Source organism: Saccostrea echinata, unplaced genomic scaffold, assembly GCF_033153115.1.
Source record: "Saccostrea echinata isolate AGI-Se365-2 ecotype Australia unplaced genomic scaffold, CSIRO_AGI_Sech_v1 ptg000022l, whole genome shotgun sequence".
NCBI lineage: Eukaryota > Metazoa > Mollusca > Bivalvia > Ostreida > Ostreidae > Saccostrea > Saccostrea echinata.
Genome location: NW_026889771.1, coordinates 19,187,135 through 19,212,556, shown reverse-complemented (window position 1 = coordinate 19,212,556; position 25,422 = coordinate 19,187,135). Strand labels below are relative to the sequence as shown.

Below are 25,422 nucleotides of genomic sequence, written 5' to 3'. Positions count from 1 at the left end.
GGGGGGGAGAGAGAGAGAGACTGAAGTATTTCATAAACAATTGGCAAAAAATAACAAAAGATCTTACAATTCTAAGAACAGTTCAAGGAATTTCTCTAGATTGGATAGGTCATCCAGTTCAAGAGAAAATTCCTCATCCCCCAGTTTTAAATTCAGAACAAGAAAACATTCTTCAAGAAGAAATAGCAAGTTTGCTAAACAAAGCTGCAATAGTAGGAGTTGTTCCCCATCAAGATCAATTTGTCAGCAACATGTTTACAGTCCCAAAGAAGGATGGGAGGCATCGACCCATTATAAATCTAAAACCTTTAAACAGATTCCTTCTTTATCAACATTTCAAGATGGAAGGTCTGTTCATGGTTCAAGATTTACTAGAAAGGGACTTTTACATGTGCAAAATAGATCTAAAAGATGCATATCTAACAGTCCCAATCAATCTAAGGGATCAAAAGTTTTTAAGATTTCTATGGAGGGGGGAGCTGTATCAGTTCCAGACACTTCCATTCGGTCTGGCCTCTGCTCCAAGAATCTTCACAAAACTTTTAAAACCAGTGGTAGGTCTTCTAAGAAGGTTAGGAATAAAGCTCATAATCTACTTAGACGACATTCTTATTCTAGCCAGAAACAGAGAGAATTTGGTTCAAAGTCGAAATACAACACTTTTTCTCTTACAGATGCTTGGTTTCATGATAAACTGGAAAAAATCAATGTTAGACGCAGTTCAATAAATTTCGTTTCTGGGGTTCGAAATAAGCTCTGTAAATATGCTTTTCAAGTTACCAGAAGAAAAAGTGCAAAAAATAAAAGAAGAATGCAAACAGGTTCTGAAAAAAGAATGTCTGTCTGTCAGGGAAATGTCCCAGTTGATAGGGAAATTAATTTCAACAATGCAGGCTATACTTCCAGCCAAATTACACTGTCGCTTCATGCAAATGACTCAGATCAAAGGGTTGCTAGAAAACAAACACTACGAGGCACTAATTCCTATATCAAGTGGGGTAAAAACAGAATTAAGATGGTGGATAAACCAATTAGGAATTTCAAACGGAAAATCAATCATTGCCTCAAACCCATCAATGGTTCTTACATCAGATGCCTCAGACGTAGCATGGGGAGCCACATTCGAAACACAAAGCACAGGAGGGTTTTGGTCCCCAGAAGAGAAATCCCATCACATAAATGCAAAAGAACTCTTGGCAGCTTTTTTGGCACTTCAATCATTCGCAAAATCAAAAACAAATATTTAAATTTTAATAAAAATAGACAACATTACAGCTGTAGCACACATAAACAGACTGGGTGGAACAAAATCGGAATTACTAAATCATCTAGTAAAGCAGATTTGGCATTGGTCTCAAAGAAATCAAATTTCCCTAATAGCAGAATTTATTCCAAGAGCTCTGAACAGAGGAGCAGACTGGGAGTCAAGAAATCAACAAGATTCAGGGGATTGGATGTTTGACAAACCAGTTTTCAATCAAATTATGAACCTTCTAGGGTGGTGCAATGTAGATCTTTTTGCCTCTTGCCTAAACCATCAACTTCCTCAATATTTCAGATGGAAAGCAGACCCAGGGGCCAGGGGGATCAATGCTTTTCTCCACTGGAAGAAAATGAAGGCTTACATTTTCCCCCCATTCAGTCAGATAAGCAAATGTTTAGGGAAAATAAGGGAGGAACAGGTAGAATTTGTAGTATTGATAGCACCAGTGTGGCAAGCTCAACCCTGGTATCCTCTTCTTTTAGAAATGTTGATTCACAAACCAGTCCTTCTTCCACCATATCCCAGTCTGTTGATGTCTCCAACAGGCTTACCTCATCCTCTTACATCAAACAAATCCCTTCATCTAGCTGCATGGATGGTTTCAGGGAACACACACAAACAAGGTCTCTTTCTAGAGAAGCTGCCTCTTTACACTCCCAAGCTTGGAGACCGGGAACTAGAGCAGCTTACAAAAGTGCCTGGGGAAAGTGGGTTGGCTGGTGTGGTTCAAGGTCATTTGATCCAATTCACTCCCCTCTGGAGCCTATTTTAGAGTTTTTAACTGTTTTGTACAATGAAAATAAACAGTACAGGACAATTAATACTTACCGATCTGCTATTTCCAAAAATCATGCCCTCGTAGATGGTCAACGAGTAGGGCAGCATCCTTTAATTGTTACTCATATGAGAGCTATTTTCAATATGAGAACTCCAAAACCAAGATATCAAGAATCTTGGGATGTAGACATTTTGCTCAAGTTTATTGATAACTTAGGTAATAACAGAAATCTTTGTCTGAAAAAGTTATCTTGCAAATTAGTGGCCTTACTAGCTCTGACCTCGGCTGGCAGAGCCTCAGAACTCAACCAGTTGAATGTGAATTTCATGTTAGATTCTGGTAATTGCATTTCTTTTAAATTGTCCAAGCCTACAAAAACTTGCAAGCCAGGGAATCCTTTACATTCAATTGCATTCAATGCTTTTGAGACAAGTACTCTATGTGTGGTAGAATGTATTAGATCTTATTTAGAAAGAACAGTTGGTTTTAGAGATGTTTCTGACAACATAGATAGATCCTGGTTGTTACTAAGTTATGTTAAACCACATCACCCAGTTACAACTAGTTCTATTTCACGATGGTTAAAAACCATAATGGCTGAAGCTGGCATTAATACTGACCAGTTTAAAGCTCACTCCACAAGGTCAGCTTCAGTATCAAAAGCTTATTTAGCAGGAGTTTCTGTTTCTGACATTATGCAACAAGCTCACTGGGCTAAGGAAAGTACCTTTGCAAGGTTTTATTGTAAACCAGTACACAAGTCAAGCTTTCAGTAATCGGTATTAAAAAGGTAAAAATATGGGCTTTAAAAGAACAATAAGTATCTTATCGAAGGTTATGAAATGAAATTGGAGATTTCATAAGCACACGTAGTGTGTGCAGTGGAATCCTAATTTCATGAATAACCTGAGATAAGATATGAAAGTATTCCCACCCACCCTTCCCATTACCTTTTGTTTTATACCGCATTGGTTATATCATTTATTAACACATCTCTATCACATATTTTTTTCAGATCCTAAACGGAAGACAGGATTACATCAAAGAAAGAAGTGATTCTTTGTTAATCATTATTATTATGGATTAAATAAATTGTTGTATCTTTCCAGAGTTTACTTTGTTTTAGTTTTTCCTTACAATTGTAAGGGTTCAGTGTACTCCCTCACTAATTCGAAGAATGAGTAAATTTCTATAGGGAGTCTTTTTATATGGGTATTCACAGTGTCACCTAGCGGCGAGTCAAGCAGAGAGAACACTTTCATATCTTATCTCAGGTTATTCATGAAATTAGGATTCCACTGCACACACTATGTGTGCTTATGAAATCTCCAATTTTTGAGCAGAATTAACATTTTTGTTTTTAGGTGATTTTCTTTAAAAATTATTCAATTATTTCCACAAAACTTTGTATTTAGGAATAACAAGTTTTGAATGAGGTCCGTATTTTACGAAACTCTTTTCAGTTTCTCTTTTACATGAACGAAAACGATGAGATGTTTAATTTATTGTTACAAATGTTTAGGAAATATATCCTTTTAACTTCCGTTGACTCTTTTTTTCTATGATAATCTATTTAGATATAGATTTTTAAAAGCTCAAATATTTACTATTTCATTGATCTAAAAATACCGCAGTTGAAGTCATTTTCTATTGAAAAGATTTTTTTTCAATTCTATCCAGTCAGAATTGACTGGTATAGCAAATAAAAACTTTTATCTGCTTTTTCAAATTATGGTTCCAAATTAAATGATGTTGATTAAATAAGTATATATCTCCAATTATTCAATTTCAAGTCTTAAATTCGTATATTGCTACATTATAATTGCAAACTTTAAGTCATTTCTATCGCTCTTTGACGTGACGTTAAATTACAAAAAGTGACGTTCCTATTGCATTTTTCTATCAAAACACTGCAATATTGCAATGTTTATTTTTCAAAAAGTATAAAAGATATTGAAAAAAGGAAAACGGTTATGAAAAGCAAAAATTTTACATTATCTATTATAAACATGACATTAATTTTTGAGAAGAGGCCGTTATGCTTCATGGACTTAGCTCTTTCTGTGAAATACATTCAAAACGCTACTCCTCCTACAGTTTTGAACACTTTTCAATATAATGTGGCACACAATAGACTACACTAAGATACATAATTCTGTGTATCTGTTTTTGATTTCGATGAACGGTGTTGCCATGGTTACTAAAAATAGAAATTTTCTTGAAATACATTCAAAATGCTACTTCTCCTAGAGTTTTGATCTCATTTCAATATAACTTGGCACACAAGTAGACTATGGTTAGTTGCCATGGTTACTAAAAATAGAAATTTCCTTGAAATACTTTCAAAATGCTACTCCTCCTATATGTTTTGTCTGATTTAAGTATAACTTGACACACAAGTAGACTACACCAAGATACATAATTCTCTGTACCAGTTTTGGATTTTGATGAACGGTGTTGCCATGGTTACTAAAAATAGAATTTTTTGAAATACTTTCAAAACTCTACTCCTCCTACATGTTTGATTTTAGTATAACTTGGCATAAAAGTAGACTACACTGAGATACATAATTGTAATTATTACTTTTTTATTTTGTTGAATGATGTTGCCATGGTTACTTAAATCAAAATTTCTGTGAAATTATTTTAAAAGACTACTCCTCCTACAGTTTTATTCTGATTGCAATAAATTTTGCCACAAAAACAAACTAAACTAAGGATCATTATTCTATTTATTGCTGTTGCAAAGTTTCAAGTTCAAGTGCTACTTTTATCTTCCTTTATAACTACAACCAGTAGAGCTACAGTCTCATCAGAGACTTCTGGTTTGATAAATATGTTTCAAGGCCCCAAGATGCAACAACTTACAAGGTTTGATGATTCTAAACCTCTTAGTGTCCAAAATAATATATATTATTTTGCTATATATTCTTACCAAAAATGCGCAACTTTGAGTTAGTGGTATTAATTGAAAACAAACTTTTGAGAAGTTTCCTTTTCAGATCTTCTAAAACAACTCTTTATAAAGATTTTAGTAACAAAAAATAAATAGCCATCCAGCAAGGCATGCAAGTTTCTTTCAGTCAAAGTCAAGCAGGTGGTACTAAAATCTTTATAAAGAATTGTTTTATTATTGTTTTTCATCTCATAAAAAAATTCAGCTCCAGTCTCGTGTTAAAATGACTGAATCAGAAGGGAAGATTCAGGAATTATTTTGCGTCAGCCATGATTTGACGTGAACCTCAAGTGAAATACTGTTATGACACCTGCAATAAAACTTAAAATTTTTGCTTGCCAGTACAATGCTATTTTCCCGATCTGTAATGAATATTCAATGTAATAAAGCAAGTTTCATAAAAATCCGTCTCAAGGTAGGAAAAATATTGGCGACACTCAGTGACAGGGGTGTTCGCGGTGAACACAAATTTCTAAAAATATGGCAAAAGTTGAACTGTATTTGATGATCTTGCGCATTGAACTTTTGTTATTTTTTCGTCTTAAATTTTTAATCAATGCATACTGATTCACAGAAGGATTAAAAATTATTTAAAATATGTTTGCTTTTTATAACAGGGCGAAAGAAGTAGTCTTTGTCATAAGGAAGGGGGGTGGGGTTAAAAAGAGCATTGAAATATTATGGCGTTTTCTGCTTAATTACGATTGTTTTGCCTAAATATTTTTTTTTTTTAACCAGATTTCTGTATCTGTTATCACTGTGTTCCAAATTAATCGATATTTACACAAATCCAGAATTTTTATTTTGCTCCGGGTTTAGTCTAAATTCTTTAATTTTATAGATTTTGAAATTGTTTATGAGTAAATAATGTTAACGAGTGTGATGGCAAGGTATTTGTTAAAGTGTCTTCTGATTTTCATGCAATTCTCTCAACCCGAAAAAACGAAATCAGGCCCTTGTGTGGTCAAGATAAATTCTTTTAGAGGAAATCTGGACTAATTTTCTATGCTCCATTAAACGTGAACGAACAGAATGACGGCCAAAAAATGCCATTATTTCTCATTTTCCGTCTAAACTCCCGAAATTAAACCTTAAATTATAGACTACAATATTTCTAAGTATAAAATCTGGTTTTACTGCAGGTTGCATAACAGTATTAAATTTTGCTATATATTCTTACCAAAAATGCGCAACTTTGAGTAGGTGGTATTAATTGAAAACAAACTTTTGAGAAGTTTCCTTTTCAGATCTTCTAAAACAACTCTTTATAAAGATTTTAGTAACAAAAAATAAATAGCCATCCAGCAAGGCATGCAAGTTTCTTTCAGTCAAAGTCAAGCAGGTGCTTGAAAATCAAGTCCAGGACCTAATCACTCTCCACTCAAATACAGTATACAGAAAAATCAGCACGCCCTAAATTATAATGAATCTAGTCAATACAGGAAGTTTACATATTGTTTTTCATCTTATAAAAAAATTCAGCTCCAGTCTCGTGTTAAAATGACTGAATCGGAAGGGAAGATTAAGGAATTATTTTGCGTCAGCCATGATTTGACAAGAACCTAGAGTGAAATACTGTTATGACACCTGCAATGACCTTAATGTTTTGAAAAAAATTAGCCATAAAATTCACAAAGTAGGTCACAGTGACCTACGTTTTGGTTGATACACTTCAAGGCCCAATAATGCATAAACTACAAGTTTTGGTGATAAAAGGCTTCAAATGAGATTTTTTAGCAACCAATACATTTGTTTTTATTTCCCTAATTATCTCCCCTTGTGGAAGGGTCTCATCCCTAGTTTTAGTATCAACAAGAGCCTTTGGGCCAAAGATACTCTTTGACAAATTTGACAAAAACTGGCCAAGGGTTCTTTAGATGTGGCCAATATTCTAAAAAGTTTACGCACACTGCACAAATGGCCATAGCATTAACTCTTTGAGCCTTTATTTATTTATTTTTCAAGTTTATTTTCTTCAAAATATACATACCAAAGTTAAAGTTTTAATTTCTCTCTCCAGTGATTCATTTTGAAAATAGTTATCATGGGTCCAAAGGACCCCTCTTAATGACAACAATGAGTCCCCTGCCAAAATCAATGCGTCCAAATCCAAGGGGACCGTATATTAGATGTTACAGAGGAAATTCTGGTGAAATAAAAAAAAGTGTATTGCACCAAAGTGCAAATGTTTTATTGTAGCTGTGAGTGATTTATACTTTTACTATCAATTGTCCAAGTAAGAGTAGATGATTTTGTGTCATAAAAATAATATATTGTCCACTGTGCACTTTGGTTCTATTTTTAGATCGTACATACGATCTCACACATTGTATCAGTCATAAAATGCACAGAAGCATAAAGAGGTAAAAAAAAAATTTAAGAAGAAATGACAAATAGTCAGAAATAAAAAAGATTAAATTTTATACTTCTTAGCTTGTAAGGAAAAAACGAAAAGAAAAAAAAAACCAATGATACAGGTTACAGGTTAAATACGAAGGTACAAATGTATAGTATTCGCTTCAGAAATGTTCCACTGTATAGACATAATCAGTGATAATCGAACTATGCTATCTAACTTTCAAATATTTTCTGACAATTGCTTTTAACTTGAGTTGTGAAATCTGACCAGTTGTTGGCAACCTTGTAGACCTACCTGTTAAAATCGTTCATGCATATCATTTAGCACGTGGATATGATGCAATCGGTCAAGTTTTGAATCAGATTATACCGAAATAATTTAAAATAGTACATGTCCTTCTATAAATTTATTGCGTCCATTGGGATGCACATTTATTGAAATAATGCGTCCTGGGCAAAATTTGTGCGTAATTTATGCAGGACGCACATCAAAATGAATCACTGCTCTCTCTATTTAACATTAAATTAATCATATTAAATTAACAAAACAAAAAAAAGAAGTCAGGATACCTTGGGTGTTTCTTCTGAAGGTAAAGATAAAAAGCGAGGATTTCTGAATGTACACAATAAATGCAAAACACAATATATAATAGAACCTGATAAATGATTTCAAAATAAACCCAAACCTGATAAAAAGAAAATGCAAAACTGGAAAACACAATACGATAGGATGCACGCACAATATGATAGGAAACATGCACAATACTATAGGATAAACGCACGATAGGACACAATAGAATTGTAAAGAATAATAATGCAGGTACTGTATAAACTTATATCAAACTACTGATTATCAACAACTAATAATCATTGCATAAAATTTGTAAGTGTATTCAACAGAAAATGTTTTATCCTGTAAATTTTCCTCAAAATGATTTAAATGAAATGCAGTTAAAATTTGTTGACTGTATTATCGCAGATCTTGCTTGAAGTATACACTACAACCAAAAAAGCAATGCTCTGAGTGGTGACACTATTGGATATGACAGTTGAACAATTTGAATCATGGGTTACATTCAATAAAACATGCCTTTTAATTGATCGATTTGGGCCTGCCTATTCTCCTGTGGTATCCTTCAACTATACATGTATGCAGTTGGAAAGCGTATTAATGGCTTTTTGATGGTCAAAAATGTGGGTGACTCTTTGAATTAAAAAAAAAAAAGATTCGAACTATAAAATAATACTTCAACAGATGATATTCTTTTGACATTCTTTTTGATATTCTTTTCACAGACGGTATATAAATATAGTTAAATGGTACACTGTTTTCCTTCTATACATGTATTTCTGCTGATTTTCTCTGCAATGAATTGACAGCATTTTCCATTTTTGGTCTTCATTTAATTGATTAGTCTGTGCAACTTTTCAGTGCACCAAAATTCTTTTTCTCTATGTTTTAGTCTAAAGTGTATGTAAACAAGTAATTTATTACACTGGGTAGGCAAATCAAGCAAATTAAAAACTTGGGTATTATTGTAAAGCATACCCTTGTGGCTGATACAGGATCATCTGTTATTGAAAAAAAAAATTATTCATAGTCAGTAAAACACAATGTGAATCATCAGAATTATTCAAAAGTTTACAGTATGATTGTCACAACTGTCAAAAATACCATAAAGTTTGAAATTTGTGTTTGTTACTGCATACCCATTTTAACAGCCATCACGGCAATAAACAAGTGACCAGAAAATTGAAATCCATGTTCTTTCAGTGGAATTTTTCCTGCAAATATCATCTTTATTCATTATAGATTAATAATTACATGTATTCACTGAATCAAAGTACTTTAATTTCATTGACTTACTGAAGAAGAAAAATGGAGGAAAACGGCTGTGTTTTATGCTCCAGGGTATCAAGTCAACTCCTGGCACAGATTTTACAGTTCACCTACACTAATCATTTCACAAGATTGTATCATCCTGTTTGTTCATCAAAAGTCAATACATATATTTAGCTCACAGCACAACTTTTTTTCCTTGCTTTTTATCTTGGAAAACATTCCATTTTTTCAGCAATACATTTGAGAATGTGGGGGGACTAAAAAATGCACCAATCAGATTCTTTGTTCGATTTTGCAATTGTATTTTACCCAAATTCAACTGTATTTCAGTCAGATTCAATAGTGTTTACACTCAACACATCACTATAGTCATAGTGTATACTTTTAATACTTTTTTATAGAGCATGCCCTCACTCCAGAACCCCTTACCCTGTGGCCAAGAATTCACAATTTTGAAAGAAGCATCCTTGCTCATTATAGCCATGCACTTAATTTGTCTGCTTAATACCCCCCCCCCCCAAAAAAAAAAGGAAGCGAAAAAAGCAAAGAATTAATGCATTTTCACTATATACTTAACAGAGTTCAATCTTAACACCAGAGCCCCTGACCCAGGGGCCAAGAAACTCATAATTTTGGAAGAAGGACCCTTGCACATCATTTAGTATGTCTACTACATATGCAGGGGAAGAAAAGTAGATTTTCTAAGAAATAATGCATTTATACTTTTTAATCCATAGAGCCCTGCCCTAACAACAGAACCCCTGAGCCTGGGGCTATGAAATTCACAATTCTGGAAGAGGCACCCTTGCTCATCATAACTATGCACTTATTTTTTTTATTACCCAGGAGCAGAGAAGAAGATTTTCAAAGAAGTAATGCATTTTCACTATATAATCTATAGAGCCTTCCCCTCAACTCAAAAACCCCCAACCCAGGGGATGTGAAATTCACAATTTTGGAAGAGGCACCCTTGTTTATCATAACTATGTACCTAGTAAGTTTATTTATACCTAGGAGCAGAGAAGATTTTCAAAGAATTAATGCATTTCACTATATAATCAATAGAGTCCTACTTAACACCTGACACCTGACCCAGGGGGAATGAAATTCATAATTTTGGACGATGCACCCTTGTTCATCATAACTATACACTTAGTTTGTTTGTTTAATGACCAGGAGAGAAAAGAACATTTTTAAAGAAATAATTCATTTTCACTATATAATCAATAGAGGCCCCCCTCCCCCCAAACCCCTGACCCTGGGGCCTCAAATTTCACAATTTTGGAAAATGCACTATTGCTCACCATAACCAAATACTTAGTTTATCTGCTGAATATACAGGGGGAGAGAGGAAGATTTTTGAGGAATTTACACTTTTTCAGTATATGATCATTAGAGCCCACACCAACTCCAGAACCCCTGACACTGGGGCCATGAATTTCAAAATTTTGGTAGAGGGCTCAATGCATATTACAACCATGCCAACAGTTTCAATTCCTTGATGTCCAGGAGTATAGAAGAAGATTTATAGAGATTGCATTAATTTTTATGGGTTTAGCCCCACCCCTCAGGCCAAAGAGGGGCAGGGACCTTGAAATTCACAATTTTTGTTCCCCTTCACTCCTAGGTTTACGCCAAAATTTTGAAATTGGTTCAGCGGATTCAGAGAAGAATTTGAAAATCTCAAAATGTAAATGCACGACGGACGCCACATGACAATGGAAAAAAGATAGCAATAGGTCACTCGAATGACTTAGGTGACCTAAAAATGCTTGTATCCTTCATGATTTTCATCATTCATCTTCTTTTTTTTCTTTTGAAGCTCCTACTGAATTCAATCCATCATGATTTACATTCTTTCAAAATTTATAACCATGGAATCATCATTGTTTGTCACTTACTCCTCAATAAATGAAAATATAAAGCACTTCATGTCAAGACATGACATTTTCCTACAATCAAGTAATTTCATATACATGTTTACACAGTAGCAGGCCAAATTTTACTTTCGTGTTTGTGGAGGTTAAATTTTCATGGAATTCATGGGTAACCCTTTCCCATGAATTGACATAACAAAAAAGTTTCCCACAAAGTCACATCCTCAACTAGAAAACCCACCAGTCAGCATGGGCCGCCGAGGGGTAGAAATATAAGGGTGTAGCTTACAGAATGAGAATTTTAATTGATTACAAAAATTAAAAAATATATGAAGAAAAATATGCAATAACAACTGTATTTATAAAATTTCAAGATAATTCCTAAATATCCAACAACCTGTAAAGAGTATCCCTGTATTTACATAAGGCAGTAAAAAACATCATATCTATAATAACTCAATTAAATGTATATTTAAACAAGAATAAAGCATGTGTTTTTATAAAATGCCACCCTTCAGTGAATACAAATATCATCGAGGCTTGACCTTAACTTCAAAACAAACATCAGTTGCAGACAAAGGTTAATTTATCTTCAAGTGACAAATAAAGATAAGCCTGGAAAATTTTCCGCCCCAGACAAGATAATTAATCCCAAGGGATTAATTGTACTGCTCTCTCATCCTTTTCTTCCAAGTTTACAATAAGAACTTCTTTCAGTAATGATAAAATGAGTTTATTATTGGACTACCCATTAAAATTAATAGTATTCTTGAATTTACATATGGCAGCCAAAAAAAAAAAGAATATACAAATAAAATAAATAAATAAAAACAAAAAAAAATTTTTTAAAAACATATCTTTATGTATATCTTGTTTTTAGAATTCAATAAAATCATAACTCATTGTATATTTTACCAAAAGAAAGTATGAACATTATTTAAATCCACATTTCAGAGAATGTAAACATCATTCAGAATTGACCTTAACTTCAAAACAAACTTCATTTGCAGACAGAGGTGTTAATTAATCTCAATTTGACAGAAACAGATAATGCTTTGGATTTTCTTCAAGAGGAAAGTTAATTAATACCATGGGACTAGTTGCAGCTTTCATAGTTTACAATAGGAACATTCTCAGCAGTTATCTCTCTTTGGCCTGGCATTCATTCTAATGTAAAGTTAAGGAATCTACCCCACCACCCCAGCTCCAAACTGGATGACATAGAGAACCAAACTTAGCATCAAAATATGTCTTACTGCCTCTTCAACCAACATACCAAATTTGAACTTAATTGGTCAACTACAAAAAAAGTTATTAAAAAAAAACAGAAAATTTGTGGACGGAAGAATGACAGATGGACAGACAGACAGACGGACAGAGTGATTACTATAGGGCACCCGCAAATCCTTGCGGGGCCTTAATAACTAATAAAGTTTTGGTTAGCCATGAACATTGCCCCTCGTGAACAATTAACATTCTACAGTATTTGAATTTGTATGAAGACAAGTAGCTGTACAGTTATTACCACTACGTTTCCTGTGAGAAGTTCCATTAGTTTTGCAATACCCTCCTTCACTGCTTCAGCATTATACACAGTGCCACGAACAATCACAGTGGAAACATATATCCTTTGGCGCTGTCGGAAACTAATGGCGATATCATATTGTTGCTGTAGCTTCTGAATCTCAGCAGAATTGACATCTGGTAGAGGATGGGGAGTCCCCGTCATGGGAAGCTCAAACACATATACAATGGGCAATAGCTCCTACACAAAAAATTTTTAAAAAATTTTAAAAAATACCACATTGCAGTCAAGTATCACTTGGATGTTCATATGAAATATGAGTCATCCCCATTTTAGTACAGCTAGTAGACAGCAATAATTTAACCTGTTATTATCATGAATTTCCAAAACCATGAAATGAACTATAAAAATAACTAGAAATATGTCTATAGCAGGGATGGGGTCAATTACTTTAAAAAGTAATTAATTAAATTACAATTACTTTGACTTTTTCTTCAATTAAATTACAGGCTTTCTAAGTTGTGTAATTAATTAAATTACAATTACTTTACAAAAGTAATTAACTAAATTAAAAATTACGTTTTTTAATTTTTTTGAAAATTTTTATAATCCTTGTCAATAAATATACAGAACATCATTCATTAGCATATAAGCTCAGCCTCTGCAAAAACAATACAAGAAATAATATGTTATATAGGCATTGTGTATCTTTGTGGTTTAATTTATAGTGTTTATTTACAAAATGTTAAAGAACTATCCGAGATCAGTTTGATGCAGTTTCCTCACATAAATCTACATGTACATAAATTGCATGGCTTTATTGCATGCATTTGATTAAAAGTGGGTATTTCAATAGAGTAAAATGAGTCGCAACTGTAACCCCTCAAATTAAACATTTCCTTTGAAAGTAACCTGAACATCCTGATATATATCATAAATAATACTTGTACAGAACATAATTTTTTCAGATACATAATTTTTTCATTAAAAATCTGTTTAGATCTTAAAATAATTATCAAATTGAAAGATTTTCTTTTCTTTTCTAAAGTTAGCAGAGCATTTTTAATTGAAATAATTATCTCCATTGGCTTTGTCCTCTAAATCATGGAATGAATACCTCTTTAGAGGAGTTGATTTGTTTTGATTGCAATTTACAGCTGTGATTTGTGGGACAATTATCTCTTTCCAACAAGAGAGAACTTAATTAATGACACACACATTCTTTTTCTTTATTATTGACCAACAACAAAGATTGAAATATGATAAATGTGTGTTTCATAGCTGAATAGCTGACCTAAGAAGGGTGGTACAAAATTTTGATCAACATATAAAAACATATAATAAAATTCAAATTTTAAATAATGACTAGAAAGAAACTAGATTATTATTATAAAGCCAATCATTTATTTGCTTGTAAACAATAACTTAAGATTTTGTATAATTGAAGGATTGAGGATATGTTTTACAATAAAACAAAAGACAGTAAAATCGAGAGGTTAGGCCACATAAATTTAAAATTTAGATTCTCATCCTAATTTGCTAAAAAATTGGGGCGGGTGGGCGGATTTTATTTTTTATTTTTTATAATTGAAAGTATCAACACGTAATTTTTACATTATGTTAATGCCAATATGAATAGATTTTATTGTTTTCATATTCTTTTAAATATCTACAGAAGATTCTTCCCATACCGAAATAAGTTATAACTAAGTTATAACTTTTCTGTAACTTTTTTGTACCTCAAGAAAAAGTTACATTTTAGTTATAACTTTTCTGTACCTAAAATGGACTTAGCCATTTTTAGATGTAACTAAAATATAACTTTTCTGGACTTTGTCATTTTACTGTATAACTTTTTTGAACCTTTTTGAACTTAGCCATTTTCTGGTGTAACTAAAAGATAACTTTTCTGGACTTTGTCATTTTACTGTATAACTTTTTTGTACCTTTTTGGACTTAGCCATTTTCAGATGTAACTAAAACATAACTTTTCAGGACTTTGTCATTTTTCTGTGTAACTTTTTTGTACCTAATTTGGACTTAGTCATTTTGCAGAATGGCTACTTAGTTAAACTGAATATTTTGGTGGGTTTTTTTTTTTTGTTTTTTTTTTTACCATACACCTAAATTAATTTTTTTTTATATAACTGTTGAAATTTAATCATATGAAATAATAAATAAGCATAATTATATTAGCATAGTAATACAGTTTTACATACCTGTAATATCTACAGAGGATATGAATAAAAAGGTGGGGATGATTAAGGGCTACATAAAGGTACCACTTTTTATATGCAGAATTTTCTTTATCTAAAAATTATTCATATAATGAATTGCATTATATACTGCTATTACTTATGCAGACATTTATTTTTCTGTTTTGTTGTGAGTTGAGTTTTTTTTTTTTTTAAAAAAAGGGGGGCTTCTTAGACATCTTTACTACCAATGTTTTTCTCATCCATTGCAGTCCACAGCCACATCCACTGTTAAGTTCAACAGAAGAGATGTGAAGTTGAGACTTGTAGTAAATTACATCTGAAGTTGGGAATAAATCTCCTCTAAATCTCTCTCTCTCTCTGATTAATAAATATTGTTGTTTAATTAATATTTGTCTTGTAAGTACTAGTTTCATCTAAAGTTGGGAATAATCTCTCTCTCTCTCTCTCTCTCAGAAAATACGTATTATATAGATTTCATGTTTTGTAAATTATATGCATGTACATCTTAAGGTGGAATAATTTCCCTAATTCTGGAGAAATATAAATGTTCAAGAGATATAAACAGTGGTCAAATGTTATAATCTCATGAAGTCATTTAATATTTTGCACAGATTTTTCTTCGTGTGCAAAACAGTGTTAATTTCCCCATTGTTTTCTTGTGACACAGGTGTTTGTACTAGGTGACCTTTTTGGCCTACACTTCGTAAATTTCAGCTTGTGTATTACGCAATGGTACAATTTCACAAGGGTTGTTTGAAATCTAAAGTAAATCAATCGTAATAAGGGTGGCTAGAAAGATAAACAACAACATACAGTGTGTGTGTGTTCATTTATTAACAGATATTACGATGTTGGGAATAAAGACTGCCAGTTATATTAAGATTTTAGCAGAAGACTAGGACATGTGGATTTTATTATTTGCCTGATTAAATAACCCAGTTTTACTAGTTATTTTCATAAATAATTAAAATATTAAATTCAAAATGGCGGCAACGACACAAATATGGCGGCCCCGACGTCCGTTTTGTCCGTTTTGTTGGAACTCTGTTTCAAAATTTTAACACCAACTGGCTTTTTAATATTTAAGATAAGTTTCAAAATACACAATTATGTTTATTTGGATTTAAAAAGAAATTAATTATGAATTATTTATTTATTTATTTTCAATCACGTGACATATTCTAAGTCTCTGATTGGTCAACAACAGAGCGCGGATTTTTTCATGGACGATTTGAATTTTGTTGTGTTGAAAGTGTTGATAGAAAAACGATGACAAAATCATTCGGTAAGGCAATATTTATGTTAATATTTTGATGTTTTTGGTAGGAAATGTTTATTACCTCTAGATGGGCATTCAAAAAAGAAGAAATATGTAGAATGAACAAAATTCTAGGCATGTGAATCTCAGATTTCTTGTTTGTTTTAATTGGTATGTCAATGACAAAGACTGAAGTGAAGAAATTGAAACATAATATTTTTTCAGCATTTAGTATATGAACAAAAAATGTTATTCTTTGTCATATTTAATTCTATAAATATTCCTATAGATCAGTTTAATTATTAAATGACCTATATTGTGTAATTGTTTAACAGATTCTCTGAACTGTTTTAATATTGTACATATTGTAGCCTTTAAACACCACATGATAATAACATGATATAGTGTACTGAAATGAGTAAAATAAAATTTCTAATTTTTATTTAATTTCAGCAGTATACTGGTACATTATTTCTTTCCATGAGCATCTCATGTCTGTGCCAAGCTGGAGTGAAATCCTTCAAAAATATCACCTGTTTTAGGTAAGTAAATAATCAAATCTTATTTTTATTTCAAATTTGATAAATCTAAAGCTAATTCCTATAAAGCTGTCAGGTTCTATATTGTTCTTTATGTTTAAAAATTTTTTTTAATGCATGTTTATGTGATGAGCCTTGAGGTTGAATTTTCTCAATTACACAACAGAACTCTAATTCTTGTTTTCCAAGTTATAGATGCATATGCCTTGAATTTGAATGAATTGATATTAAAGAGTGGTTCCAATCGGATATGCTTTGAGTGCAGGAAACACTTCAACTTTTTTTTAAAAGAAAAAATTAAAATATTTAAAGTTTGAACCTTTTTAATTTTTGCAGAATTGAAGAAAAATGAAGAGAAGGTTGAAATTGCAAGCATATTTCAAATGAAGACTCGGACGACTACCAGTGCAGGCCAATGAGGGGCGCAGACCGTCTGCCGGCCGGCCAAGTCCCTCGACCAGCTCGGCCAAATACCAGTGCAGCCTGTCAAGGGGGACATACTGCTGGCCGGCCAAGTCCCATGACCACTTCAGCCTACTACCAGTACAACCTGTCAAGGGGCGCAGACCGCTGGCCGGACGGCCGACTACTGGTGCAGCCCGTCTTTAAATAATCCAGATAAAAATCACAACTGTACATCCACAAGGATACCTGTGCAAGGACTTGGGTGGTATGCAGCTAAGAACTGTGACCGAAATCACTGCTTAGAACCTTCTTTTTTTTTTGAAGTACAGCTAGATCATGGCGCTAACATGAAAAACTAGAGAGTTAAAATCTAGGCAGTGATGCCTATTTATAAAAGTTCACAAGAGTAGAATGCAGTTTACTAGGTAATTTTACAAAAACTCTTATGACTATATGCTAAAAAAATGTATTTTAAGAAAACAACCATTCTGAGAAATTTCAATCTGTTATGATGGCTTGATGAAAAATAAGGTAGACTTGAAAACATGAAGGTGCATTCATTCAATTGTATTTGACAATGAACCAAGCTCTCTTAATCATGTTTATAACATAAAATTGTAAGTGCTTTTAATTTTATTTAAATAATCTTTTTTGTAAAAATTTTAATAATCTTTTTGTAAAAATTTTAATGAGTAGCTTTTTTAAAGCCTATAATCGAGTAATTCCACCACAGGTTAACATGAAGTGTATAATTTTATTGTAACTTTTATTAGGTATAACTTTTATTAGGTATAACTTTTTGTAGTTATAACTTTTTTTTAGGTATAACTTTTCTGTAACTTTTTCATAACTTTTTCATAGTTATAACTTATCTGTAATTTTTTCATAATCTTTAAAGGTATAACTTTTCATGGGTATAACTTTTTTTAGTTATAACTTTTTCATAACTTTTTATTAGGTATAACTTTTTTATAACTTTTTAAATAACTTTTTCCGGGTATAACTTTTTTGTAACTTTTTCCACCGTTTATTTGGGTATAAGGCGGATTAATTTGCCCTTATACCAAATTAATCTCATTTAATTGACGGAAGCACATTACAATGTTGTTAAAACTAATAGTGGAACGAATTGGTTATAATCCAAAAGGCAAAAGACTCGTATTGGTACGAGTTGATTAATTGATGGCACTTCCTTTTCCCGCCATCCAGCAACAGGGTGAGGCAGGAGATCCACATCAAAATTATTATCGCAATCATCCGACGGAAGTCAAACCCATTTTACACGCTACCTGGACTCAACTATGCCGCCAGTTAGACAGACGATCACCTCACGCTCCAGAAAGGAGCGCGATCGTAATTTTGTTTCGCCGGGCAGAGGGCGAGGAAGGAGATCCAAGCGGTCCACACACGAGGCGGGACATCCCACCTACACAAGACCACGACTTAGGGGAAACCGGACCAGTACTGCAACATCAACGTCCCCAGCCACAGTAACGGTGGCGGAATCAACCCACGAGGCTTACGAATACGAACCCACAGGACGTCGGGAGGGCCAAGACGAGGAGACGTTGAGCAACATCTCGGGTGAGTGTGACATTTTGCTCCCCACAGTAGATGCCTTAACACACCATACAAACAATAGTGAATTCGGTGGCCCCCCATTTAGCATTGCGGATTACCAACCTGCTCAAACCCCCAGTTCTTTAGATCCCATTAGCGCCCATGTTCCACTAAAAATTAAACAAAAAATTTGGGAGGGAAAATTTGTCGATCTATCCATACTTCTAAAATCGGCGCGGGAAATCTCAGATCACTTAGATACACAAGGCCAAATACAAATACGCAACGGCACAATGTGCCTTGTGAAGCATAAACCCCGCACCTTTTTGTCAATTGAAAAATGGACTTCAGCCTTCATCATCTTCACAAGTATTATGTTAGAAAAATATAGATCTAGAGCCCAAGAATTTTTGAAATATATGAGGGATGTAAGAATGGCAGCAGACAGATCGGGGAATGGTTGGTTCACATATGATGAACAATTTCGGCTTCGCAAAGTGTCAGACCCACACTCGTCCTGGGGAATCATAAACTCTGAACTCTGGTTGATCCATGTCACCAACAATTACACCATGCAGGCCCAAGAAAAGCCCATATCTCCCACACAAAACTTTTTCCCCCAACATAAACAGCCCAATATACCAGCAGCTAAGAAAAATGTAAATTCAGCACCCAATCGTTACTGTTATGATTTTAATTCAGGCAAGTCATGCAAATTCTACCCAAATTGCAGGTTTGTCCACTCGTGCAATTCATGTGGCGGATCACACCCCTCAATCAAATGCAGGAATAGAAATACACGATTCTAACGAGGATATCAACAGTTTAGGAAAAACTCCAATTGATGTCTCCAATTTGTCTACTTATCTACAAGGTTACAGTGCTAAATCTTTTCTCATAAACGGTTTCCTACATGGTTTTCAACTCCAGTACAATGGCCCAAGAATTTACAGGGAATCAAAAAATTTAAAAAGTGCTATAGGAAACCCCAGTATAGTGGAACACAAAATACATAAAGAACTCCTGCTCCAGAGGGTAGGGGGACCATTTGAATACCCACCATTCCCATCCCTTCAAATTTCACCATTAGGACTTGTCCCCAAAAAAGATGGAGATTTTAGACTCATCCATCACCTGTCCTTCCCAGAACATCAATCGATCAATTCCTTTATAGATCCAGCTGCATGTTCAGTACACTACGCATCAGTGGACGACGCAGCAGCCATCATCTCGACACTGGGGGCAGGTACTTTATTGGCTAAATCCGACATAAAATCTGCATTCCGGCTCATTCCTGTGGCCAAAAATGATTTTGATCTATTGGGGTTTAAATTCCAGGGTAAATACTTTTTTGACAAAATGATGCCATTCGGTGCATCCATTAGCTGCGCAATCTGGGAGAAGTTCGCAACTGCATTACATTGGATCATTCAATCTAGCTCACGTAACCCCCATATTCTACACTATTTAGATGATTTTCTCTTCGCGGGACCACCAAATTCTAATCAGTGCCAATCTACCCTCGACCTTTTCAAAAATATCTGTAGCCATATCGGAATACCAATAGCTCTTGACAAAACCACCGAGCCTAGCACAACAATAATTTTTCTAGGAATTGAATTTGACACAATCCACATGGTAATGCTACTTCCGCAAGACAAGTTAGTTTCTCTCCGACAAAGCATTCAAACAGTCATGATAAGTAAAAAGGTCTCCTTAAAGGCCTTACAATCACTGATTGGCTTCCTCAATTTTGCCTGCAAAACAGTAGCACCTGGCAGAGCCTTTTGCAGGCGACTAGTTGATGCCACTATTGGCATCAAAAAATCATATCACATGATAAGAGTTAATCAAGGTATGAAAGCAGACCTTGCAGTATGGCAGCAATTTTTGAAACACTTTAATGGGGTCATAGTCATATGCTCCGGTATTTGGTCATCAGATAACAGTCTACAGCTATTCACAGATAGTGCAGGGGGGTTTAATGGGGGGTTTGGAATCTTTTTTGCTGGCCGCTGGGCTCACTCAAAATGGCCTACCCACTGGGTGTTTTCTGACGTTATTCGTGACATGACATTCTTAGAACTATTTCCAGTATATGTTTCACTCCTGTTATGGCACCCATGGTTATCAAACAAACGCATACTTTTCCACATTGACAACATGGCAGTTGTACAAGTCATTAACACATTGACATCTAAGTCAACAAGGGTAATGAACACTGTCAGAAAACTTGTTCTCCTCACTTTGCAACATAACATTACAATTAAAGCCCAACACATCCCAACAAAACTGAACAAAATAGCTGACAGTATTTCTCGTTCACAGTGGGGAAAGTTTCGCAACCTGGCTCCAGAGGCAGAGATGTGGCCCACACAGCTCCCCAAGCAGATATGGGAAATCTAATTGCTGAGTCCAAACGCCTTATTCATAGCTCCTTGTCACAAAACACCTACAAAGCTTACCGGGCTGCACTGAATAAATTCCAATCATTTTTAAACATTTATGGCTTACAGCAAACCTGGCCCCTGCACAGCAACATATTACTATATTTTATAGCCTACCTATCCATCCAAAAAATGTCAGCCAATTCAGTGTCCCTTTACATTAGTGCATTGTCATACTTCCACAAAATAAACCATCTTCCTGACCCTACCAAGTCCTTCCAAATTAACAAAGCACTTCAAGGCTTAAAGCGCAACAACAGAGTTGTTCCAGACAGCCGCCTCCCAATAACCCTACCAATTTTGGAAAAGCTTGTTATATCACTACAGTCAGTGTGTTGCTCCACTTACGAGGTCAAACTGTTCACATGTGCTTTTTCATTAGCATACTTTGCATTACTTCGCGTAGGGGAATTCACTTTAGTCAACTCAAACACACCAAATTCATCCCATTGCATACAACTCAAACACATTCAAGCACATCCACACAAGCCCTATTTAAGGTTAACCATACCACACTCCAAAACTGACCAGGTGGGTAAGAATACCACCTTTATTATCCATAGCCAGCCACTTGCTACCCTGTGCCCAGTTAAAGCTACCTTGGATTTTATCAAGTGTAGGCCCCATACCCCTGTTAACCACAGTTTTCTAATTCATCTTAATACAAAACCATTGACGAGATACCAATTCAACGCAGTCCTTCAAAAGGCTATTGAAAACATAATACCAACACCTGGCCATTTTGGCACACACAGCTTTCGAATTGGGAGGGCAACAGACCTTGCATTACAGGGCACATCCGATTCTGAAATTCAGAAGTTTGGTAGATGGAAATCAGTAGCTTTTCTTAAATACATAAGGATCATGTAACTTGGTTCACAACAACATTCCCATGCCTACTAGGACTACAGACATCTACCCATCGATGCCGGGGGGGGGGGGGGGGGGGGGGGGGGGGGGGGATATTTGGACATGTGTATAGTCAATTTAAAATCCAAAACTAACCAACCCAAAGCATTGCAGGTCTAAAAGTATGGATCATAGGATCATCCATTCCTTTTTGGGCAGGGGAAGCAGCCAAACACTGCCCAGGGGGACAAAGCCTGAACCTCCCTGCCACACTGCTATGGAGATCACGCAGGGGGATGCACTGGCAGGAATTAGACCCACAAATCCTACAGCTCATCAAGCATGAAGTACCCCCAAATTACTTAGTAATTCATCTAGGATCCAACGATTTGGTAACTCCAAACTTAACTAGCAAAAAATTCATACAAGAGATTCAATGCAGCTTCCTGCGATATAATGCTCTTCTCCCAAATACTAAACTGGTGTGGTCACACATTCTACCACGCCGTTATTGGCATGGAGCTCCATTGAACAGTGGAAAAAAGATAGACAAGAAACGTAAAAGAATTAACAAAAATATCTCAAAATTTGTCGCAGAAATGGGTGGGGGTGTAATTTCACATGCAAACATATCCGTTGCTAATCCGGAATTGTTTAGATTTGATGGTACACACCTCTCTGAGCTTGGCAACAGAACTTTCTTAAATAACATAAAAAGTGGATTGTGGTCCCTCATTCAAGGGAAGGGAAAAGTATCCCTTAATGTAAAGTAATGGAGGAACATCATATCGATGTCTGTGGCGGGTCCGGAGGGATGAGTGGGAGGGTTGCGAACACATCTGGCTCGTTGTTTCCCTGCCCAGCCATCAGACAAGTTGGTGGGCACATTGTTGGGTAGACAGGTTGTCTACAAAGTATCCAACCTATGGCAATGTGTAATAAAAGTCAAGTAAAAAGTCAAGTAAAAAGTTTTCGATTGGGGTCGTAGCCAAGTCTGCAGGCCTGGGGCCCCCTCCACCTCTTGTAACAGGAGGGGAGGCTTAGTGCTGGAGTACTTGGGTGTAAAAGTACTGCTGACCAGAAGCAATCTCCGGAAGCAGGGTATACAGATGTGCTCGCAAATCTCTCGGTCCCTAATGTCTAGTACCTAAATTTGGGATCTCGGGCATCTGTGACCAACACAGGGCCACTGGTTTTGCCCGGTACTTATTAGTCGGTATGCCAGCTATCCCTCCTGGACCCTATTTTTTGATTGTACATTTATGCAATGCGGCCATTTAATGCCAATTCCCTTATGTCCATCACAGTTATGAGTAATGCAAGATTGTATATGTTTTTGTTCAAGTCTTTAATAAATGTAATGAAAATTATGCAGCTGTTGTCTATTGTAAAGCTGGCAACAAGGAAAGGTCATGATGACCGTATGTGTGAAAAGAATCAAGTAACAAGGCATGTCAGGTCCTGCGGGGCAGTGATTACCTGACTGTTCAATTAACTAAAGTATAACTTTGTAACTTTTTCATAACTTTTTGTGTAACTTTTAATAAGTATAACTTTTTGTAGTTATAACTTTTTTGTAACTTTTTGCACTTGCTGTATTTATGTTGAAATAAAAAATGAAAACTTATACAAAAGTTATAACTTTTTTGTAACTAAGTTATAACTAAATTATACCTCACTTAAAACAGGCGGTTCCAAACTCCGATAACTTAGTTATAACTTTTTTGTACCTTTTTTTAGTTACAAAAGTTATAACTAAGTTATAACTTATTTCGGTATGGGTTATTATAGAAAATTAAAATATTTATAGTTTTATTAACAAATTATCAAGTACACAGATACGGCACACACCAAACAAAATGAGGTGCTGATCCTAATAAATTGCATATATGCATGTTTTCTCATCGGCCTTTCCCCAATTTATACCTTATAGTTTAACCAACAACACCTTCTGTTCTGTGATGTATCACAGATTTCCACTGTCCTCATACATTCAATCGTTCTTGAGACTTGACATGTTTGACATTAAAATATATCATATTTGAAAAACAGGATTGTGCAAATCTGTAAAATATTCTACTGAAAAGTCTAGGCCTGAACAGTTTTAAGATTTAACATTTCTTTAGCACTTTTGTTCTCTAAAGTCTTTGGACGATGTTTTATTTTTTTTTTTTAATGCAAAATCACATACAACTGGAGATCGTTATTTAAAACTTGACCATGTGTATTTTCTTCATCTGTTTTTACTTGGTTAAAATCTCTTTAAAAACTTGCCCATACCAGTGATCGTATCTAGATGTGTTTATATGTTATTTTTGCTTTTCTGCCTTCTCTTTACTGACAAATTATCTTTTCCTTACATATTTTAACTGCTTTTATTGCCGATTTTTCTCCATTCTTCACATAGTTTTTTTTTTGCTATAAATAGCGCCACGCGACTTTTAATACAGACGGGAGATAACTCTTAAATTTTGACCCAGATTCTTGATGAATAAAAATACATGAAAATAATACATTTGGCACCCAAAAAGCAAAATAAAAAACAACGGGGCGGGGCACTTTGAGAGGGGCGGGCGGGGATGAGAATCTAAAGATTAATTTTACCTGGCCTTAAGTGGTGACAATATACCCTAAAGCCTTGAAAATAAGCCGCGGCATATTTTAAGTTTTGGTAAGAAAGTGGGGGCTTATTTTCAAAACCGTATTATTTTCAAATCGCAGCTTATTATCAAAAGGAAAAATCAGTAAGCGTCGAGAGCATAATCACAGCTTATTATCAAAACAATAAATAAATTATAATCGATCGATTGTTAACTACATTTGGCCAAGTGTAATACACACGGCTATCATTCGGACATACTGTACTACAGCCAATTTCTTGTTGTTTTTAGCTATATTTAAAACCTTAGAATATTATTGTTAGAACGTAAATTTGTTGAAAATGTTAGATTTATAACCTGTTGATAGTTAAATAATATTAGAAAGTGAGTTGCTGCATATTCAACCCACCATATAACAATGTTATTTATAGACGTTTACACACTCCTTTGCCACGTGCTTGCGTAATCATAGTGCACATGTATCAAGTCAGACACTCGGTTTAAAAAAAAAGCAATTTTATAATAAAATATGATGAAACTTAATTTATTTTGATTTTAAATAACTCAGTAAAAATTCATTTCAATTTTCAATGTAAACACCCCTGTAAACGTCCCTATTAAAGCCATTGTTGTGATTATCTCAACACCCCTATTAATGGCTTGATTATTTTTATTGATATAATTGAGGGGTCGATTTATAACCTGAATTCGTACATTTTAGTAATTTAAAAAAAGGAAATATGAAGTCTGTTAGAACTTAATTGTTAAAATAACTCGAGCTCTGTGGAAAATGAAATATATCTGCCGAAGATTACCGCTATGTACAAAGTCTAGTTTACCGTTGCTAAATAAAGACTTAAGTCGATCTGTTCAACAGTTTAAATTCTCATGCTTTGTTGAAATAAAATTATTTCTGTGAGGATAAGGACAACTTGTAATGAATT

At 34.4% G+C, this 25,422-nt stretch overlaps 1 protein-coding gene and 1 long non-coding RNA gene across 2 annotated transcripts in view; one reads left to right on the top strand and one right to left on the bottom strand.

The window, feature by feature from the left end:
• The window catches only part of LOC133191008 (protein bicaudal C homolog 1-like), a 524,664-nt gene that overhangs the window by 322,749 nt on the left and 176,493 nt on the right, over nucleotides 1–25,422 (bottom strand). Inside the window, exon 7 of the mRNA XM_061326674.1 lies at nucleotides 12,602–12,841. Coding sequence (XP_061182658.1) covers nucleotides 12,602–12,841 — 240 coding nt within the window. The remainder of the gene's footprint in view (nucleotides 1–12,601; nucleotides 12,842–25,422) is intronic.
• Nucleotides 16,055–17,031, top strand: LOC133190985 (uncharacterized). Its single transcript, XR_009721645.1, has 3 exons — nucleotides 16,055–16,105; nucleotides 16,532–16,620; nucleotides 16,954–17,031. It is a non-coding gene; the product is annotated as an uncharacterized LOC133190985 (long non-coding RNA).